The sequence below is a fragment of the Eptatretus burgeri genome, chromosome 18 (genome assembly GCF_056783735.1).
Source record: "Eptatretus burgeri isolate ZD-2024b chromosome 18, Ebu_testis_v1, whole genome shotgun sequence".
NCBI lineage: Eukaryota > Metazoa > Chordata > Myxini > Myxiniformes > Myxinidae > Eptatretus > Eptatretus burgeri.
The window spans coordinates 12,723,360-12,740,802 of record NC_140978.1 but is presented as its reverse complement, the minus strand read 5'-3'; the positions used below and the strand labels follow the sequence as shown (position 1 = coordinate 12,740,802).

General features: G+C 46.6%; 1 protein-coding gene across 1 annotated transcript in view; it reads right to left on the bottom strand.

Moving 5' to 3' along the window:
• LOC147008628 (phosphatidylinositol-3,5-bisphosphate 3-phosphatase MTMR8-like) overlaps positions 1–17,134 on the bottom strand; it is a 53,941-nt gene extending 36,807 nt beyond the window's left edge. Inside the window, exons 1-4 of the mRNA XM_085864486.1 lie at positions 16,809–17,134; positions 10,486–10,620; positions 5,784–5,946; positions 1,959–2,116 (exon numbers count right to left, since the gene is read on the bottom strand). Of these exons, the coding sequence (XP_085720612.1) occupies positions 1,959–2,116; positions 5,784–5,946; positions 10,486–10,620; positions 16,809–16,832 (480 nt within the window). The 5' untranslated portion in view covers positions 16,833–17,134. The remainder of the gene's footprint in view (positions 1–1,958; positions 2,117–5,783; positions 5,947–10,485; positions 10,621–16,808) is intronic.
• Between the last annotated feature and the right edge of the window lie 309 nt (positions 17,135–17,443).

Below are 17,443 nucleotides of genomic sequence, written 5' to 3'. Positions count from 1 at the left end.
ATATGTAGTGAACGGTAAGTCTCCCTGTATCCCAGCTCATTAATATGATCTTGTTAGATGTGTGTCAGATTTATTTTGATTTTTTGGGGGGTTTTTTAACGAATATGCACTAACAACAAAAATCAGTGCCCACTTATACCATGAAAATGGTACAAAAGTGGTTGAGGAAGAATTGGACCGCAGTGTCATTCAACAGACAAGGAACATGCCTTGCACAGCTTCAGCGACACTGTGGACCCACCCTCTTACCCACTGATGTAATTTTGTGATTGCCATTGGCTAAATACTAGCTCATCCGCCTTTTAATGGTTGCCGTTGGCTAATACTAGCTCATTCACCTCACATCAAGGGTTCCACTACCCCTCTCGGCTACCCGAGTTGTCGCAAATCGGTCCAATCGAGATGGATGTTTTTTTTCGGATCCAATCCATCTCTCTACTGAATGGCCATTGGCTTCTGAAGGGAGCTCATCCACCCTTTTGTCAGGTGGTGTTTTTAGTCCAGGCAGGGTGTCACTGTCATCCTCCCCACTAGTAAAGCCAGTGAGGGGTGTCTGTTTAGTTGCCAACAACGTGACCATGCAGCAGGTAGTAATGGGTTGTATATTACCAGTGGCAGTCCTAAAAGGCTAACCTCTCGTTACTTCTAGTATTTTGCTTACAGATAACTTCCTTGTTGTATAACTAAAATTAAGCATTTTTGAAGTGTTTTATAATTTAAATGCTGCCTCCAGTTTTTGTATGACTGCGTATATGCGCTATTCGACACATAAGTGGTAAAATCAAGTTTCCAAATTGCTAATTTTGGCTGACTCCAACTTATTTCAGAAACAGGTACGTTGTTACCATTCCTGGGAACGTTGAAGGAGAAACCCTATTTTATTTGAAGAAACCCATTCACATTGGAAACGTACGATGTCCCTGGTCGTCTGCTGTGCGTAACATGTTAATCATGCACTGTAGATGAAACGACCATTGTAATATGATCTCATCAGCTAATTCCAATGAAATGATAAAACATTGGCATGGGAAAGGCCCATCATCCACCTTGCATTCAGTATCAAAGTTGGTTCAGTGGCGCAATTTTTTGGCCAATGAGGAAGATCAAAAGGGTTGTTAAAGTGAACGACGGAATCGGTTCATTAAGATTTAAATAGTTTTAAATTATTTTAATTGCCTTTGGTCGAATTTTGTTGGAAACGAGACGACACCATCTCCTGCAAAAAAGTTTCTTCATCGGGTCAAATTGTTCATTTCATCGATGATTCACAACAATTAGAGACATGGCTTCACATTTAGCAAGATGCTTAATATTTAAACTCAAGATGTAGAAACACAGTTTGCTGTCATGTGCACAAGGGATATTCATTATGAGACCAAGATAAGTCTCGCTTCGATATTCTTAAGTGTTACGTGAAGGAAAATTAAATAATGTGTGTTCCGAGCTGCGTGGGACTTCCACAGTTGATTGCAATGAGCAGCACTTTTTTCAGTAACAAGCAAGTGAACGTGTGCCTCGTATCCATTCACAGGTCCATGCCAGTATATTTCCAGATGGGCTGCAATTCAAGTCAAGTTTCGAGAGTTTTTTAGTCTCGCCATAGCCCATGACTTGTACATGACTTGGACCAACAATATTTCCACGCAGCTCTCCAAAAGCAGACATCACCTCGTCATGCACTACAAGTCAAAATTGTTGCTTGGTACTCAACTTCATACAAGGTCCTTTTAGTTCCTCATTAATGAAGTATGTGTCCTTTTTTGGTCAGATGTGTTCCACCACCCTGCAGATGATTGAGCAAGTCACGCATTGGATTCTACCATTGGAAATTCTCTACACCTGTGGGACATTATGCACCATACTGTTTTTTCTATGTTTATGGAATATTTTGCGATGTGCTTTATCACAGATATCCATCACAAAACTTTTCATACTGATGGCATGCATGAGGCACCAACCTGGTAATTTTGATTGATATTCGTCAGTTGCCAGTGTTTATTGGGCAAACCAATGCGACCAAACTCCACACGTAGGTTGATGAAGTTCCAACCAGCCTGGCGCTCTGCGCTGCTTGCTTTCGCTTTGTAGGAGAAAGCATACAGGTCTTCATATTGACCTGCAATTGCACAAGTTTGGATTGGTCTTTTCAGTCTGTAAAACTGTTAGTGACTTTAGCAAGTAGAACAACCAGAAAAGATTTCGACATTACAACATTGTATTAATTCCCAAACGATCAGGCAATTTTAAAAAAAAAGAAATGCAGCATTTTCTGCAATTCTCGTTTTTTTTTTCTTTCTCCATCTTCACATCATGTTGTTCATTTTCAAGGCCCTGCCTATCACCTCTGTGCTGAAGACATGCAACTCCTCCTCTCCACTGCCGATTCTCTCCTGATATTCCCACAAAAGTCATATGCTTTAATGCCATTTCCGAATGGATAACCACCACCATACCTCCTCCCTCCATACTCGTCACACACTCAAAAACGGTCTTCACCCGTGCCTCTCATGCACGCAACGTAGGTGTCACTTTCAAGTTCTCTCCTCCACCGCTCTCCACATTCAACACATCACCAAATCCAGTCACAGCTTCTTGGGCGGATTTGGACGAAACTTGGTGGACAGGTTGGGTATGTGATAAAGATGAATCGATTCAATTTTGGTGAATTACCTACAATGAATAGGATATCAGGTCCAGGTACGAGAATTGAATTTTTTTTTTTTGAGTGATTCGTCACCATTGAAAGATAGGTTCAAAATGATGTATAGAATTATATTTCAAAAAGTTTTTGACAGAATAGGATGAAACTTGGTGGAAATGTTGGGTGTGTGACAAGAATGAATTGATTAGATTTTAGTGAAGATCCAGATCCAGATTCGAGAATGTATAATGCGTTTCTTCACAATTGAGAGATGGGCAAAAACTTGTATATAGCATAATATTTCAAAAAGTTGTGGACGGGTGATGATAAAACTTGGTGGATGAGTTGGTTAGGTGACAAGACAAAGCTGATTATATTTTGGTTCTGGTCCGGATCCAAATCCGGTCTATCAGTAAAATAGAAAACATAAACTGTTCAGCCTGGTGGAGGTATGTTCTCTACTTCATGCCGTTCTAGTTAACCTCCGCCATCGAAGATGGACGGAGGTTACTGTTTTCACCCCTGTCTGTTTTTTTGTTTGTTTGTTTGTTTGTGAACAGTATTACGGAAAAACTCCTGGACGGATTTCGACGAAACTTGGTGGGGGGATTAGGTATGGTCCAAGGATCATGCCATTAGATTTTGGACTTGGTCCAAAGTATAATATGGCCGCTATGGCGGCCATTTTGAAAAAATATTTGAATTTTTGTTTTTGCATTTCTACATGTTTTAAGTGATTTCAAACCAAAAAAAATAAATTTGTTAGAGAAAAAAAAACAAAATTTTGCAACTTTTTTTCAAAAAAAATTCGATTTTATTTGAAAAATATTTGAAATTTTTTTTGCATTTCTACATGTTTTAAGTGATTTCCAACCCCAAAAAAAAATTGTTAGAGATAAAAAAAAACAAATTTTGCACCTTTTTTTCAAAAAAATTTCGATTTTTTTTTTTGGCATTTCTACATGCGCGTCGATCTAGTTTAGTTTATTCAATCGTGGTTCAGTAGAATCTGATGCGTTTTGACCTACAATGAATAGGATATCAGGTTCACTTAAGTGACCCAGCAGTATTGGCGGCGGAGGTTTTGCACTCTACCGAGTGCTCCCCCTCTAGTTCTGCTCTGTCATTCCTCTTTCTTTATTCCTTTTCCTTCTCATTATGTCTGTCTCATTTATTACTTGCTTACAGAATGAGTGACTTATTACTTGAAATCAAAGCTTCTATTAAATATAAGCTTCAAAAACGTATTCTTCCTTTTCTGTCCTTTCCAAACACAGCATCACACAATTTCTTCTTCTCTTCCCACCCATGACCTTTCTGTTTGGCTCACAAATTTTTGACCCATGTCCCCTTGTGCAATTCTACAGCACTACTTTCCTGCATGATTTCAACAATCCTTCCCTTCAACCTGTTCTGCCTTTACTTTACAGAGCTTGAGATACAGAAGGGAAAAGCAATCTGCGGCAAGTGCGGGTAAATGGCCGTTAACCCTTTCATATATGTACCTCCCCCCTATCCACCCCCACATATTTTCCCACTACACATCCTGTAGGCCTGAACAAGTGACCTGCTATCCCCTCCCCCCCCCCAACAGGTCTTGCCACCCTCACCACATCGTACCCTGCCACCCCCACCACATCTCACCTTGCTGCCCCAGAACTTCTCCACCCTGCCAATTACTGCACCATATGATTGTATTTTTATTCCACTGCTGTGTATTTTGGTTTTCACGATTTTCTGTGTAAAGTCCGTGTTTTCACTGCTCCACTGCACGGGCATGAGTAGGACAATACTTAAAGAGCCCTATCGTAGAACATTAATGAGCTGTTTCATTACCTCCACCACATTACCTCCGCCATTACCTCCGACAGAGGTTATATAGTTACCTCCGCAAATGAAGGTGGATGGAAGTCAAGTTTTCATCCCTGCCTTTATGTCTGTCTGTCTGTCTGTCTGTCTGTGAGCAGGATGTCTGAAAACGTTATGGACTGATTCAAACGAAATTTGGTGGAAGTGTTGTGTGAGTAAGGCCTAAGTCACATTTGCTCTACGGCGAGGATACGCCGGCCGTACGCCCTCTGCATTGACAGAAACATGCGGCGGCCAAAGAGTTTCTGCGGTGGCCTCAGCTTGGCCCTACGCCGTTTGGCTATATTTTACAGGCCGTAGGGGTCGCCGTGGAATTATAACGTGGAGTTATAACTTTTTTTCATTTCTACGTTCGCCGTAGCAATTCGACAAGCCGAAAAAAAAACTGGAAAAAAAAATTAAAAAATGAACCCACTCGTTACCGTCCGTCTGGCCGCATGTTCGCCTTAGGGCCCCCCTGCGGTCGCCTTGCGGGCACTTTGAGGCTACCTTGCGTCTGCCTTGAAAATTCTATGGCCACCGCAGGGCCCCCTTTAGTTCACCGTGCGACATCAAATCAAAGACCGTACGGCAACCCCACGTTTTGGGTCTACACAATTTCTAAATATGCCGTACGGCTCCCCAAAAAAAAACATATGTGACTGCGACATTGTGTGACTGTGGAAATACTGCGGCCGTCCTATAATTGCTAGTGGCCGTAGATTTTGGAGACCCCACGGCCGCCGTGGCAAATGTGACAGGCCTAAAGGATGACTTGATTTGATTTTGGTGAAGAACCGGATCTTGATACGAGAATTTATTTTTTTTAAAATTCTCAGTAATTATTCACCATTGAGAGATGGGGTCAAAAAGAATATATAACAGGATATTTCAAAACAGTGTGGATGGATAATGACAAATCTTGGTGGATGAGTTGGGTCGGTGACAAGAACAACATGATTCGATTTTGGTCAAGGTCTGGATCCAAATCCGGCCTATCAGTTTTTTGGTTCTTTTGTATGCAATGTCGAGGCTCGTATAAAAACTAACATACAGAACATATAACAAAGGGAGCAGGAGATAAGAGGGGTGTGAGTGGGAAGCACAAAACGGTAAGGAACAGAACTAGTGACTTATTGCTTGAAATAAACCCAAAATTGTGGGATACAAAACGTAAACCATTCAGCCCGGGGGTGGTATGTGCTCTACCGAATCCCGTCTGACTTTTATCCGCGACAGTAAAACACGACCCAGCTCAGAGAACCAACAAGTGATGCTCATGAATCCATCTTACCAGGCTGCATCAGCTTGGTCAAGGACAACATGACGTCTTGGCAATCAGACTCATGTGGAATAAGTAGGTGCAGAACACGAAACGTCTTGCAGTAGATGACAAGTGGAAACCCGCCAGCATAACGTGGTTGCCGCTGAACTGAGGCGATGTGAGTATGTGCCAACTGCACAGAGAAAACACAGACGACATCATGCAATTTCCTCAGCCCATCCACACCCTTCTCAATTCTTCATTTTGTCAGCATTTTCAATAGTATAACAGCCATTGTACTACATCATTCCATACCCACATGATCAAAATATATCAGCCTCTTGTCACAATGAGCAGCTTAGTACATTATAAGAGGTTCAGTCTCAATGCCTATCCCTTTCTCTTTCTACAGAATGCATCTATGTGCCTTGTCCAAATTAAATCATGACTAGAAGACAGCGTCATGGTGTTCACCCTGACGCATTATCAAATTATTAAATAAATAGAATAAACTTTGAGGGAAACAACTCAGCTTGATGCAATATGCATTTTTCCAAAAGTGAAGTGTGACACTGTACTCAAGGAAATTATTTTTTCAAGATAGCAGACCGGGGCTTTCTAAAGGCAATTGCGGTTGGTTACCTAGTTATTCAAGCTAGAAATCCTGGTGTGGGTTCCAGAAAATTACATGAGAAGCAGGGATTTGTGGTGGACTGTTCTAATTTCTGACTTGTGTCCCCCAACAGGTAATAAAAGTGGAGTTTGTTCGATTTACGTTTGAACAGTTGACGATTTGGATATTTTGAAATAGTGGAATTGTAGTGGAGAAAGTTGATACACATCTCCAAAGCAACAATTTGGATAGGAATTGGCAATCTATATACTGTACTGTATGTGTACAGGATATGTTATTGTTCCTTCAGGAAGCATAAGTTTTTCAACTGATATTTTGGAACTCTCAGCATCTTGAAACAGGGGAAACTATCTTGATTTTCTGAGAACACAAAAAACTGTTTAAATTGTCACTATTCAAATATAATTGAGTTCAAACACTAGGATATGAAAAAAAATTGTCTGTTGTCCTTTTAAAGAATTATAACCTGAATTGCTGAATACTTGCAACCGTTTATTGTAGTATCCTGGAAGTCATTTTTATTTAATTTAGGAAGTCATTATTTAAGGAGTCATCATTTTAGAAATGATGGTGGGAGGGAATATCAATTTTCTTAATACTGAACAAGTATTTGGACATACAATGATTGATGACAAATTGAAATGGAACAGGAATTCTGAAGTGTTTGCCGGTACAGCAAACCAAGGAATGCACTGTTACAGCCATCAGGTTTGTCCGGTTGCCTGGTCCGAATCCTGATGAACCGCAACAAAACGGTCGTGGCGGCCAACTGATTTTGACATTCCCAGTCAGATCTCAGGCCTTTTTGCCACGATACGATACCGTCCTCCAATGGAACCACTGAGCCAATTGATGCATCGTGCTGATCGGTGCCATTCATCCGTTACTCTAATAGCTCCTGAGTGAAATCGCCAGACGCAGGCACAGTCCGAGTATTGGGTGCTATCCGCCCAAACACAATCTGTCCTTTAACAGACATGTATAATTAAACTAGTGATCCAAACACTCAAATTCACCTAGAAACCAAGTGGTTTTAAAGTGTGTTGACACACTGGGCCTCAGACATTCCTCAGTGGACAGACGATAGATAGAATTCCACAAGAGTGAATGCAGGCGGCTGCACCCGGCAGGACGTAGCAAGTCCAAAGTGGAGACACGGCTTGTTCAGGAACAGTCTCAGGCCGTGGAACAGAGCTAACATGAGGAACAGAGAGTGGGCGTAGCTTGCTTGGGTAGGCACATGACCATAAGTGGCTGCTTGTCCTGTGGAGGAACCGTGGTGCCGAGCTCCGCAGTGAGGCTCCCATGTCTTACCCCTCACTCAGCCCGAGATGCGTTTTATACCTTCGGCCCCCACTAGTATCCATGATGCACTTAGCCCCTCCCCACTCAGCTGATATTGGTTTCTCACATGGTCCATGTATGGGGCGAACCCCTGAGCTTTTACCCCTATGTTTTTCGTAATTTTAATTTTGTATACGTTCAGTGGTGAGAAAACGTTTGTGAACCCTTTAGAATTTTCTTTATTTCTGCATAAATTTGATCTACATGTGAACAGACCTTCATATAAGTCCAAATAATAGATAAAGAGAACCTGACGAAACAAACAGCACGCAAAAAAAAAATCTACTTTTTCATTTTAACATTATTTTTGATCAGCAGTTTGGATTTTGTCGTGATCACTCTACAGATATGGCTCTTATTCACATGACAGATTTAATTTCAAATTCCCTCTCTGACATTGTATACCACTGATGTTTTTATTTACTTGTCCAAAGCCTTTGATACGATTGATCTTATTAATATTCTTCTCTCCAAACTTGATTTTTATGATGTTAGAGGTTGTGCTCTTGAATGGTTTAAAGACTATCTTACTAATAGGAAACAACGTTCTTGGCAGGTCTGCTCGGCTGCGTCTGAACCAGAAAGGTAGTTGGTAGTTGGTCGTTGGTAGAGTGATCTGGTTCGAGCAAGGCGTACTGAGGGCGTGGTTCCCCGGTTGTCGAAACCGTGTGGTTTGATAAATTATTGATTTTCCAGATTCCAGAGGTAAATTGATTCCAGACAAAAAGAACCTATGCCACGCGGTGGAAGTATTGGCGTCCACGGTCGGTTAAGTGACCCGCCGCGTCACGGAATTATCCGTGAGTGATGGCCTACAATTCCGGGAGTCTGGTGGGAGACGACGTAACTTCGCCCACCACGTGGTCGTTCTCGCCACTGGACCCTGGCCCGCAACAATATGATCTGCACAAGAAAGATCATCGCCGATGGTGAGACCCAAAACTTTGAGTGACTTAACCTCTCCAAGTGGTTTGTTTCGGAAGTCGGTGAGAGGGTTTACCGGAAGATCCTTTTGGAGAGACAGGGTGAATGTGTGGGATTTATCGGGGTTGAAAGACCTATTCCAAGTGTTGGACCAGCTCCTAATTCTCTCAATAAAATAAACATGTTGTGCAATTAAATTCCAAGTAGTTGTCAGGGACGATGACAGCAATCGCTGCCCTGTGTGAACAACATTGTTGAAGTTACTCACATAGCCACTGTAAAGGATACACAAGGAAATACAAAGTACTGTGAGTAAATGCAGGAGGAGGTCATTCGGCCCATGTCCACAAATTTCTGCCAATGTTCAGGGACCTCTCTACCCCAATGATTCTTGGTTCCTAACTAATTCCAGTTTGAGCTGCCACTACACTTCCAGGGACACCATCCATCCATTGGGACCATACTCTGTTCAGAGCATTGTTGCTGCCAAAGCAGTCTCCTTGGCTATTGGACACAATCCTGGACGGGTCGCCACTCCGACACAGGATACCAGCATGCAGGCACTCATTTTGCTGACTTCGGAAGGATAACAGGCAGTCAACCCCACCTGGTATTAATTCAACAGCCTAGTGGGATTTGAACTCTCTATCCCTATCCCACCACCCTATCCATTAAGCCAACACCAGGCAGGGAGACCATTCCATGCATTAACCATTCTCTGAGTGAAAGACCCTTGCCTTCAATTTGGTGTTACTTTCCTTTCTTATTGACTCTCACGCTATGTCTATTCTGCTGAAAAACTTTTCCACACTTATTTTGTCTCTCCCCTTCATTATCTTAAAAATCTCCGTTACATTCCCTCGTAATGTAATGAGTCGAGCCCTGGCTACTTTGGCCATTCCTCGTAATTCAGTCAAGCTAGTCCCAGAATCAATGTAGTCATGATACGCTGGACTCTCTAAAAGTAACAGTAAACTTAACATTTTCCTTTTTGCTCATCAACATCAAGTTGCTTTATTTGTGTGTACAATAAAATGTGATAGCACACCATGCATTCACTTTTCTTTGTTAGCAATAACTGTGCACGCCAACACAGTCCTTCCACACATACACACCCTAAAACTCCTCACATCCCTGCATATATCATGGCGTGTTGTGCCTGCACTTTTATTTAGTCTGTGGGCACCACAGGTAGGAGGACTGCAGTAGGATTACTAATCATGGACTTTACCACTCCAAAGTGGGAAACTTCAAGCTGCTGTTATGGTTCAGGTAATTATGCAAGGAATTTGTAATTCAGATGTTTCCACGCTCCCCTATTCTCACGAGCCAAAAGTGCCAAAAAAAATTTGAATTGCACCATAGGATCCCTACATCAACAAATAGTATGCCAGCAGATGGGACTACCAGCTCAATGTCTCCGTTAAAGGACATCACACTCCACGGTTGCAGAGGCCACTGCTTGCACAGCATCAAAACGGCCATCATAGTGAGAATGGACCTCACCACAGATCAATCATGAAACCAGACAGCGTACACGTGAGCACACCGGAAACTGTCCACATTCCTTCTGTACCTCAAAAGTATTGAAAGAACAACGAGAAAATAGTTGTGCTTATTAAAAAAAAACAGCATCTAAAGGTCAGAGAACTGAGGTTACAATTAAGCTATGAAGGATAATGATGCATTTTGATGAAGGATTTCTGATATGAGGGCACAAAGAGAAAGAGAGAGTAGGATTTTCGCAGAATTAGCAGAAACACAAAGAAAAGATGTATGCTGGGAAAAACAATGTCATCTGTTGAAAAAAGGAAAATGAGAGTGAAATACCCAGGTTTCCTGAGGGCAGTTGGGGTCAGACCGACTGGTGTCCGATGTGAAGATAATGTGAGTAGCCGTCAGATACATGGTCCCCAGAGGGACGGGCCTGCCAGGTGAGCTGTGCAATAACTGTACACCCTCCACCTGCATCACACCATTCAACACAAACACCATTATGTACAATGACGTGCATGGCTTCTAAGCTCTGCTGATACAACTATCGTGCGGTCAGCAGATGCAACGATCGTGCGGTCAGCGGATGCAACGATCGTGCGGTCAGCGGATGCAACGATCGTGCGCTCCGGGGATGTGGCGATCGTGAGCTCCGGGGATGTGGCGATCGTGAGCTCCGGGGATGTGACGATCGTGCGCTCCGGGGATGTGGCAATCGTGCGCTCCGGGGATGTGGCGATCGTGCACTCTGTGGATGCGACGATCGTGCACTCTGTGGATGCGACGATCGTGCGCTCCGGGGATGTGACGATCGTGCGCTCCACGGATGTGACGATCGTGCGCTCCACGGATGTGACGATAGTTCGCTCCATGGATGTGACGATCGTGCGCTCCACGGATGTGACGATCGTGCGCTCCACAGATGTGACCATTGTGCGCTCCAGGGATGTGACGATCGTGCGCTCCGGGGATGTGACGATCGTGCGCTCCGGGGATGTGACGATCGTGCGCTCTGTGGATGTGACAATCATGTGCTCCGGGGATGTGACGATCATGTGCTCCTCGGATGCAACGATTGTGTGCTCCGGGGATGTGACGATCGTGCGCTCCATGGATGCGACGATCATGCGCTCCATGGATGCGACGATCATGCGCTCCATGGATGTGACGATCGTGCGCTCCGGGGATGTGACGATCGTGCGCTCCGGGGATGCAACGATCATGCGCTCTCTGGATGCGACGATCATGCGCTCCGGGGATGCGATGATCGTGTGCTCCGGGGATGTGACGATAGTGCGCTCCGGGGATGTGACGATCGTGCGCTCCAGGGATGTGACGATCATGCGCTCTGTGGATGCGACGATCGTGCGCTCTGTGGATGCGACGACGTGCGCTCTGTGGATGCGACGATAGTGCACTCCACGGATGTGATGATCGTGCGCTCCGGGGATGTGACGATCGTGCGCTCCGGGGATGTGGCGATCGTGTGCTCCAGGGATGTGACGATCATGCGCTCTCTGGATGCGACGATCATGCGCTCCGAGGATGCGACGATCGTGCGCTCAGGGGATGTGATGATCGTGCGCGCAGGGGATGTGACGATCGTGCGCTCCAGGGATGTGACGATCCTGCGCTCTGTGGATGCGACGATCGTGCGCTCTGTGGATGCGACGACGTGCGCTCTGTGGATGCGACGATAGTGTACTCCACGGATGTGATGATCGTGCGCTCCGGGGATGTGATGATCGTGCGCTCCACGGATGCGACGATGGTGCGCTCCGGGGATGTGAGGATCGTGCGCTGCGGGGATGTGACAATCGTGCGCTCCGGGGATGTGACGACCGTGGCTCTACGGATGCGACGCTCATGCGCTCTGTGGATGCGACGATCGTGCACTCGGCGGACGCGATGATCTCAATGTTGAGAGAGAAGGCCCTGAACTCATTTCTAAAATTGAGAGCCTCCATCCATTGTTGGAAGAGTATGAGCAGCATTCCAAGGTAGAGTGACTTGGTCTGAATCCGAGTTGGTGATCTGAGATGAAGCTGTTGGAAAAAAAGGGAAGGATATCATATCAACTGTGATGATGGATTCCATCTCGTTGCTGGTGATTGGAAGCAAGATGAAAGGTCTTTAGTTCAGGGGACCATTTTTGCACCTCATTATCCCCACCCATGCGAAGCAAACAGCGGGGTTGAGCAATTCTTTCATGTCTGTCTGTCTGTCCATCGACAAAGGTCAGTTTGTGTTCGAGGAACAACTTAATTTGAATTGAATGTTGTATTTTCAACACAAATCGGAACATGAATTAGAAAATGAACCTGCAGTTTAGAAGTAATTTTGTTCTGAATCCATCCTGATCGCACAAGCACAGAGAGGAGTGAGATAACATGTTTACTCTGTCTGCCTGTCTGGTAGCGGATGTGCATGATTGTCGCATCCGCGGAGGGCACCATCGTTCCATCTGCGGAGCGCACGATCGTTGCAACCGTGGAGCGCACTATCATCACATCCGCGGCGCGCACTATTGTCGCATCCGCAGAGCGGTGTCATCGCACCTGTGGTGCGCACTATCGTCGCATCCGCAGAGCGCATTATTGTCGCATCCTTGGAGCGCACTATCGACGCATCCGCGGAGTGCACGATCGTTGCAGCCACGGAGCGCACTATCGTCGCATCCACGGAGCGCATTATCGTCGCATCCGTGGAGTACACAATATTGTCGCATCCACGGAGCACACAATCATCGCATCCGCAGAGCGCCCTATTGTTCCATCCACGGAGCACATGATCGTCACATCCGCGAAGCGCACGATCATCGCATCTGCGGAGTGCACTATCGTCAGATCCGCGGTGTGCATTATCGTCGCATCTGCGGAGCACACGATCGTTGCATCCACGGAGCGCACTATCGTCGCATCCATAAAGCGCATAATCGTTGCACCTGTGGAGCGCACTATCGTCGCATCCGCGGAGCGCACAATCGTCGCATCCGCAGAGTGCACTATTGTTGCATCCACGGAGCACACGATCGTTGCATTCACGGAGCGCACTATCGTCGCATCCGTGGAGCGCACTATTGTCGCATCCGCGGAGCACACGATTGTCGCATCCACGGAGCACACAATCGTCGCACCCGCGGAGCGCACTATTGCCGCATCCGCGAAGCGCACAAAAATTGCATCTGCGGAGCGCACTATCGTCGCATCCACGGAGCACACGATCATCGCATCCGCGGAGCGCACTATCGTCGCATCCGCAGAGCGCACTATCGTCGCATCTACGGTGCGCACTATCGTCGCATCCGCAAAGCACATGATCGTCGCATCCACGGAGTGCACGATCATCGCATCTGCGGAGCGCACTATTGTCGCATCCGCGAAGCGCACGATCGTTGCACCCGCGGAGCGCACTATCATCGCATCTGCAAAGTGCATGATCGTCGCACCCGTGGAGCGCACGATCGTCGTATCTGCGGAGCGCACGATCGTCGCATCCGTGGAGTGCACAATCGTTGCATCCACAGAGCGCACTATTGTCGCATCCATGAGGCACACGATAGTAGCACCCGCGGAGCGCACGATCGTTGCATCCGCGGTGCGCACTGTCATCGCATCCGTGGAGTGTACTATCATCACATCCGCAGAGCGCACTATTGTCGCATCCACGGAGCACACGATAGTAGCACTCGCGGAGCACACGATCGTTGCATCCGCGGTGCGCACTGTCGTCGCATCCGTGGAGCGCACTATCATCACATCCGCGGCGCGCACTATCGTCGCATCCGCGGAGCGGTGTCATCGCACCTGTGGTGCGCACTATCGTCGCATCCGCGGAGCGCATTATTGTCACATCCTTGGAGCGCACTATCGTTGCATCCGCGGAGTGCACGATCGTTGCAGCCACGGAGCGCACTATCGTCGCATCCACGGAGCGCACTATTGTCGCATCCGCAAAGCGCATGATCGTTGCACCCGTGGAGCGCACTATCGTCGCATCTGCGGAGCGCACGATCATTGCATCCGTGGAGCGCACAATCGTTGCATCCGCGGAACGCACTATTGTTGCATCTGCAAAGCGCACGATCATCGCACCCGCGGAGCGCATTATCGTCAGATCCAACAAGCACATGATTGTTGCATCCGTGGAGCGCACTATCGTCGCATCCGCAAAGCGCATGATCGTCGCACCCGTTGAGCACACTATCATCGCATCCGTGGAGCGCACAATCGTTGCATCCGCGGAGCGCACTATTGTCGCATCCACGGAGCACAGGATCGTAGTACCTGCGGTGCGCACGATCGTTGCATCCGCGGTGCACACTATCGTCACATCCGTGGTGCGCACTATTGTTGCATCCGCAAAGCGCACGATCATCGCACCCGCGGAGCGCACTATCGTCGCATCCGCGGAGCGCACTATTGTTGCATCCATGGAGCGCACATTCGTTGCATCCACGGAGCGCACTCTTGTTGCATCCGCAAAGCGCACGATCATTGCACCCGCGGAGCGCACTATCGTCGGATCTGCCAAGCACATGATTGTCGCATCCGTGGAGCGCATTATCGTCGCATCCGCGGAGCGCACTATTGTCGCATCCGCGAAGCGCACTATCATCGCATCCGTGGAGCGCATGATCGTCGCATCTGCGGAGCGCACTATTGTCGCATCCGTGGAGCGCACTATCGTCACATCCGTGGAGTGCAGTATCGTCGTATCCGTGGAGCGCACGATCGTCGCATCCGCAGAGTGCACGATCGTCGCATCCGCGGGTGTGACGACACCGCTACGTGGATGCGACGATAGTGCAGTCCACGGATGTGACGAAAATCTGCTCTGCTGCTCTTGCACATCTTACTTCTGCTATTTTCACCCTCTCATTTGCCCGAGATCATCTTCCATCTGCTTGGAAATCAGCCAATATCACGACATTACATGAAGTAGAGTTCATAGAACACCTCAACCCACGCCGTGTTTAAATATATAATTCAATTGAAATAAAATAATGATTTTGAATGTCATATAAATAAACTACTCTGGAAGTGTACCGCCATTCTTGCAGTGCCTTACACACCGCCTTATTTAATATGTCCAAATACTGCAAAACTGGAGGTTTTCGGAAGCGGTAAAAAGGCGATTTGTGTTCTTCAGTGTTCTAATTTATGTAAAATTTAAATTGTATGAATAAACTAATCCGGAAGTTCACCACCATTGACGCAGTGTCTCTAATCACCACTTTATTTAACACAATACATTAGTTATTCATGCCTGTTGTTTGTGTTCTTTGTGACGTCCTTAAAACAGTAAGCTTCCTGTTTGGAATTATTTTCAATTTTGATTCACTCCCAGACAGGCAGAGAGTAAAAATGTTTTCTCACTCCTCTCTGTGCATGTGTGATCAGGTCGGATTCAGAACAAAAATATTGCTAAACTGCAGGTTCATTTTCCAATTCATGTTCCGATTTGCGTTGAAAATACAACATTCAATTCAAATTAAGTTGTTCCTCGAACATAAACTGACGTTTGTCGATGGACAGACAGACAGACAGACAGACAGACAGAAGTGAACCAATTGCTTAACCCCGCTGTTTCCTTGGCATGGGTGGGGGTAATGAGGTGCAAAAAAAATGATCCCCTTAACTAAAGACCTTTCAGTTTACTTCCAATCAGCAAGGACATGGAATCCATCATCACAGTTGATATGAAATCCTTCCCTTTTTTTTCCAACAGCTTCATCTCAGATCACCAATTCGGATATTGCATCCAAGACCAGCTCCACACGTGGCTAACTGACTTCCTCGACTCTCATAGCCAATGTGTGGGGCACTCAACAGACTCCTTTCACCTCTTCTCCCTGTCAAGGCTGGAGTGCCCCAAGGCAGTGTTCTGGGTCCAGTCCTATTCCCGATCTTCATGAATGATCCCTCTGACTCTATGGAAAATCCCCTTTATCTACTTGCTGATGACTCCACCCTCAGCCCTGACATCTCTCATCCTTCAGATAGTCAGACAGCAGCCTCTCCCCTCTCTTCAGATGTTGATAAATAAATAAAAAAAATCATAAGCTCATCAAGCAGTTGGAATGTTTTTCAATTCAGACAAATCTCACACTCTCCTCTCCGAAAGGACCTCATGGCAAACCCTCCCATCTACTCGGTTTTGTCCTTCACCCCTCCTGTTGATTTTCTTCTATCGCGCCCCGATCCATTCAATGGATCAAGGGGCCTGGACCTCTCCCTTGGCCATACTGCAGAGTGTGTAACGTCTCCACAAATACACCTTTCTACCTTTAATATTCCTTTCACTCAAAGCAATTTCTGCAACTCTCCATGCAACGCAGGACCCTCTTTCATTTCAAGGTATGTTTTGAGAATAATATTCGTTGCGAACCATGTTGCAACTTCTAAGGAGGTCGTGCGACGGTCCCACAATCTCGTGCGGCGTTGCGTCGTGAGGGCGAAGGGTCCCTTGCGCATCGCGTCCGAAATAGCGCTCTAATTCGCGAGGAGAAAGGGAGCCAGCGAGTCCCAGAAGGTTACATCGAGCCGGGAGGAGCTCCTGTCTAGGCCTGCTCTGCTTCTGCCCCCGCAAGCCGTGGGTGGGCGTCTCCTCATGCGGAGTCAATCGCGCAGGACCCTGCGAGGCAAGGGGTCGCCTACCTTGGGCGTCTTGATGTGCTCCATTGCGGTCCGCTAGGCCACCAGCACGGCACCATCACCCGCTCATCTCTCGCCGTGCCTCCTGCACCACCCTCCTGATGTTGCCGGGATTGCGTCACAGCGACTGCCCTCGAGAAAAATCTCCCATCATTGCTCCACTTCCTCTTTCTCTTGAAGATTTCGATGCTGTGGAAGGGGTGGCAGCGATCAGGAGGTCAGACGACCTCGCCTCCCTCAGTACACAGTTACGTGGCAATGGATGGATTTCTTCAAGAAGCACATTTTATCCTGTACTGTACTGCGTCTCTGTGTTCATGTTAGTTGCTGCGATAGTATACCTCCTCTTCCCACTGCGTTACCTCTTACCGGAGCACAAATGGACGATCCCCCTGTTGAGAAAATGTTGGATGCTTCCCTGAGAAAGGACACAACCAAATGAGAAAGGAATAGCTCGCTCGCTGTCATGCACAGCCTGTGGATGCTGGTTGCATCATTTTCTGGGGGCATGCTGGGCCACGGATGCAGTACACAGGTACTCATTTTGCCAACCTCGGAAGGATGACAGGCTGTCAACCCCACCTGGTGTTAATTCAACGGCTCAACAAAGGGGGTTTCAAACTCAAGAGCCTAACATT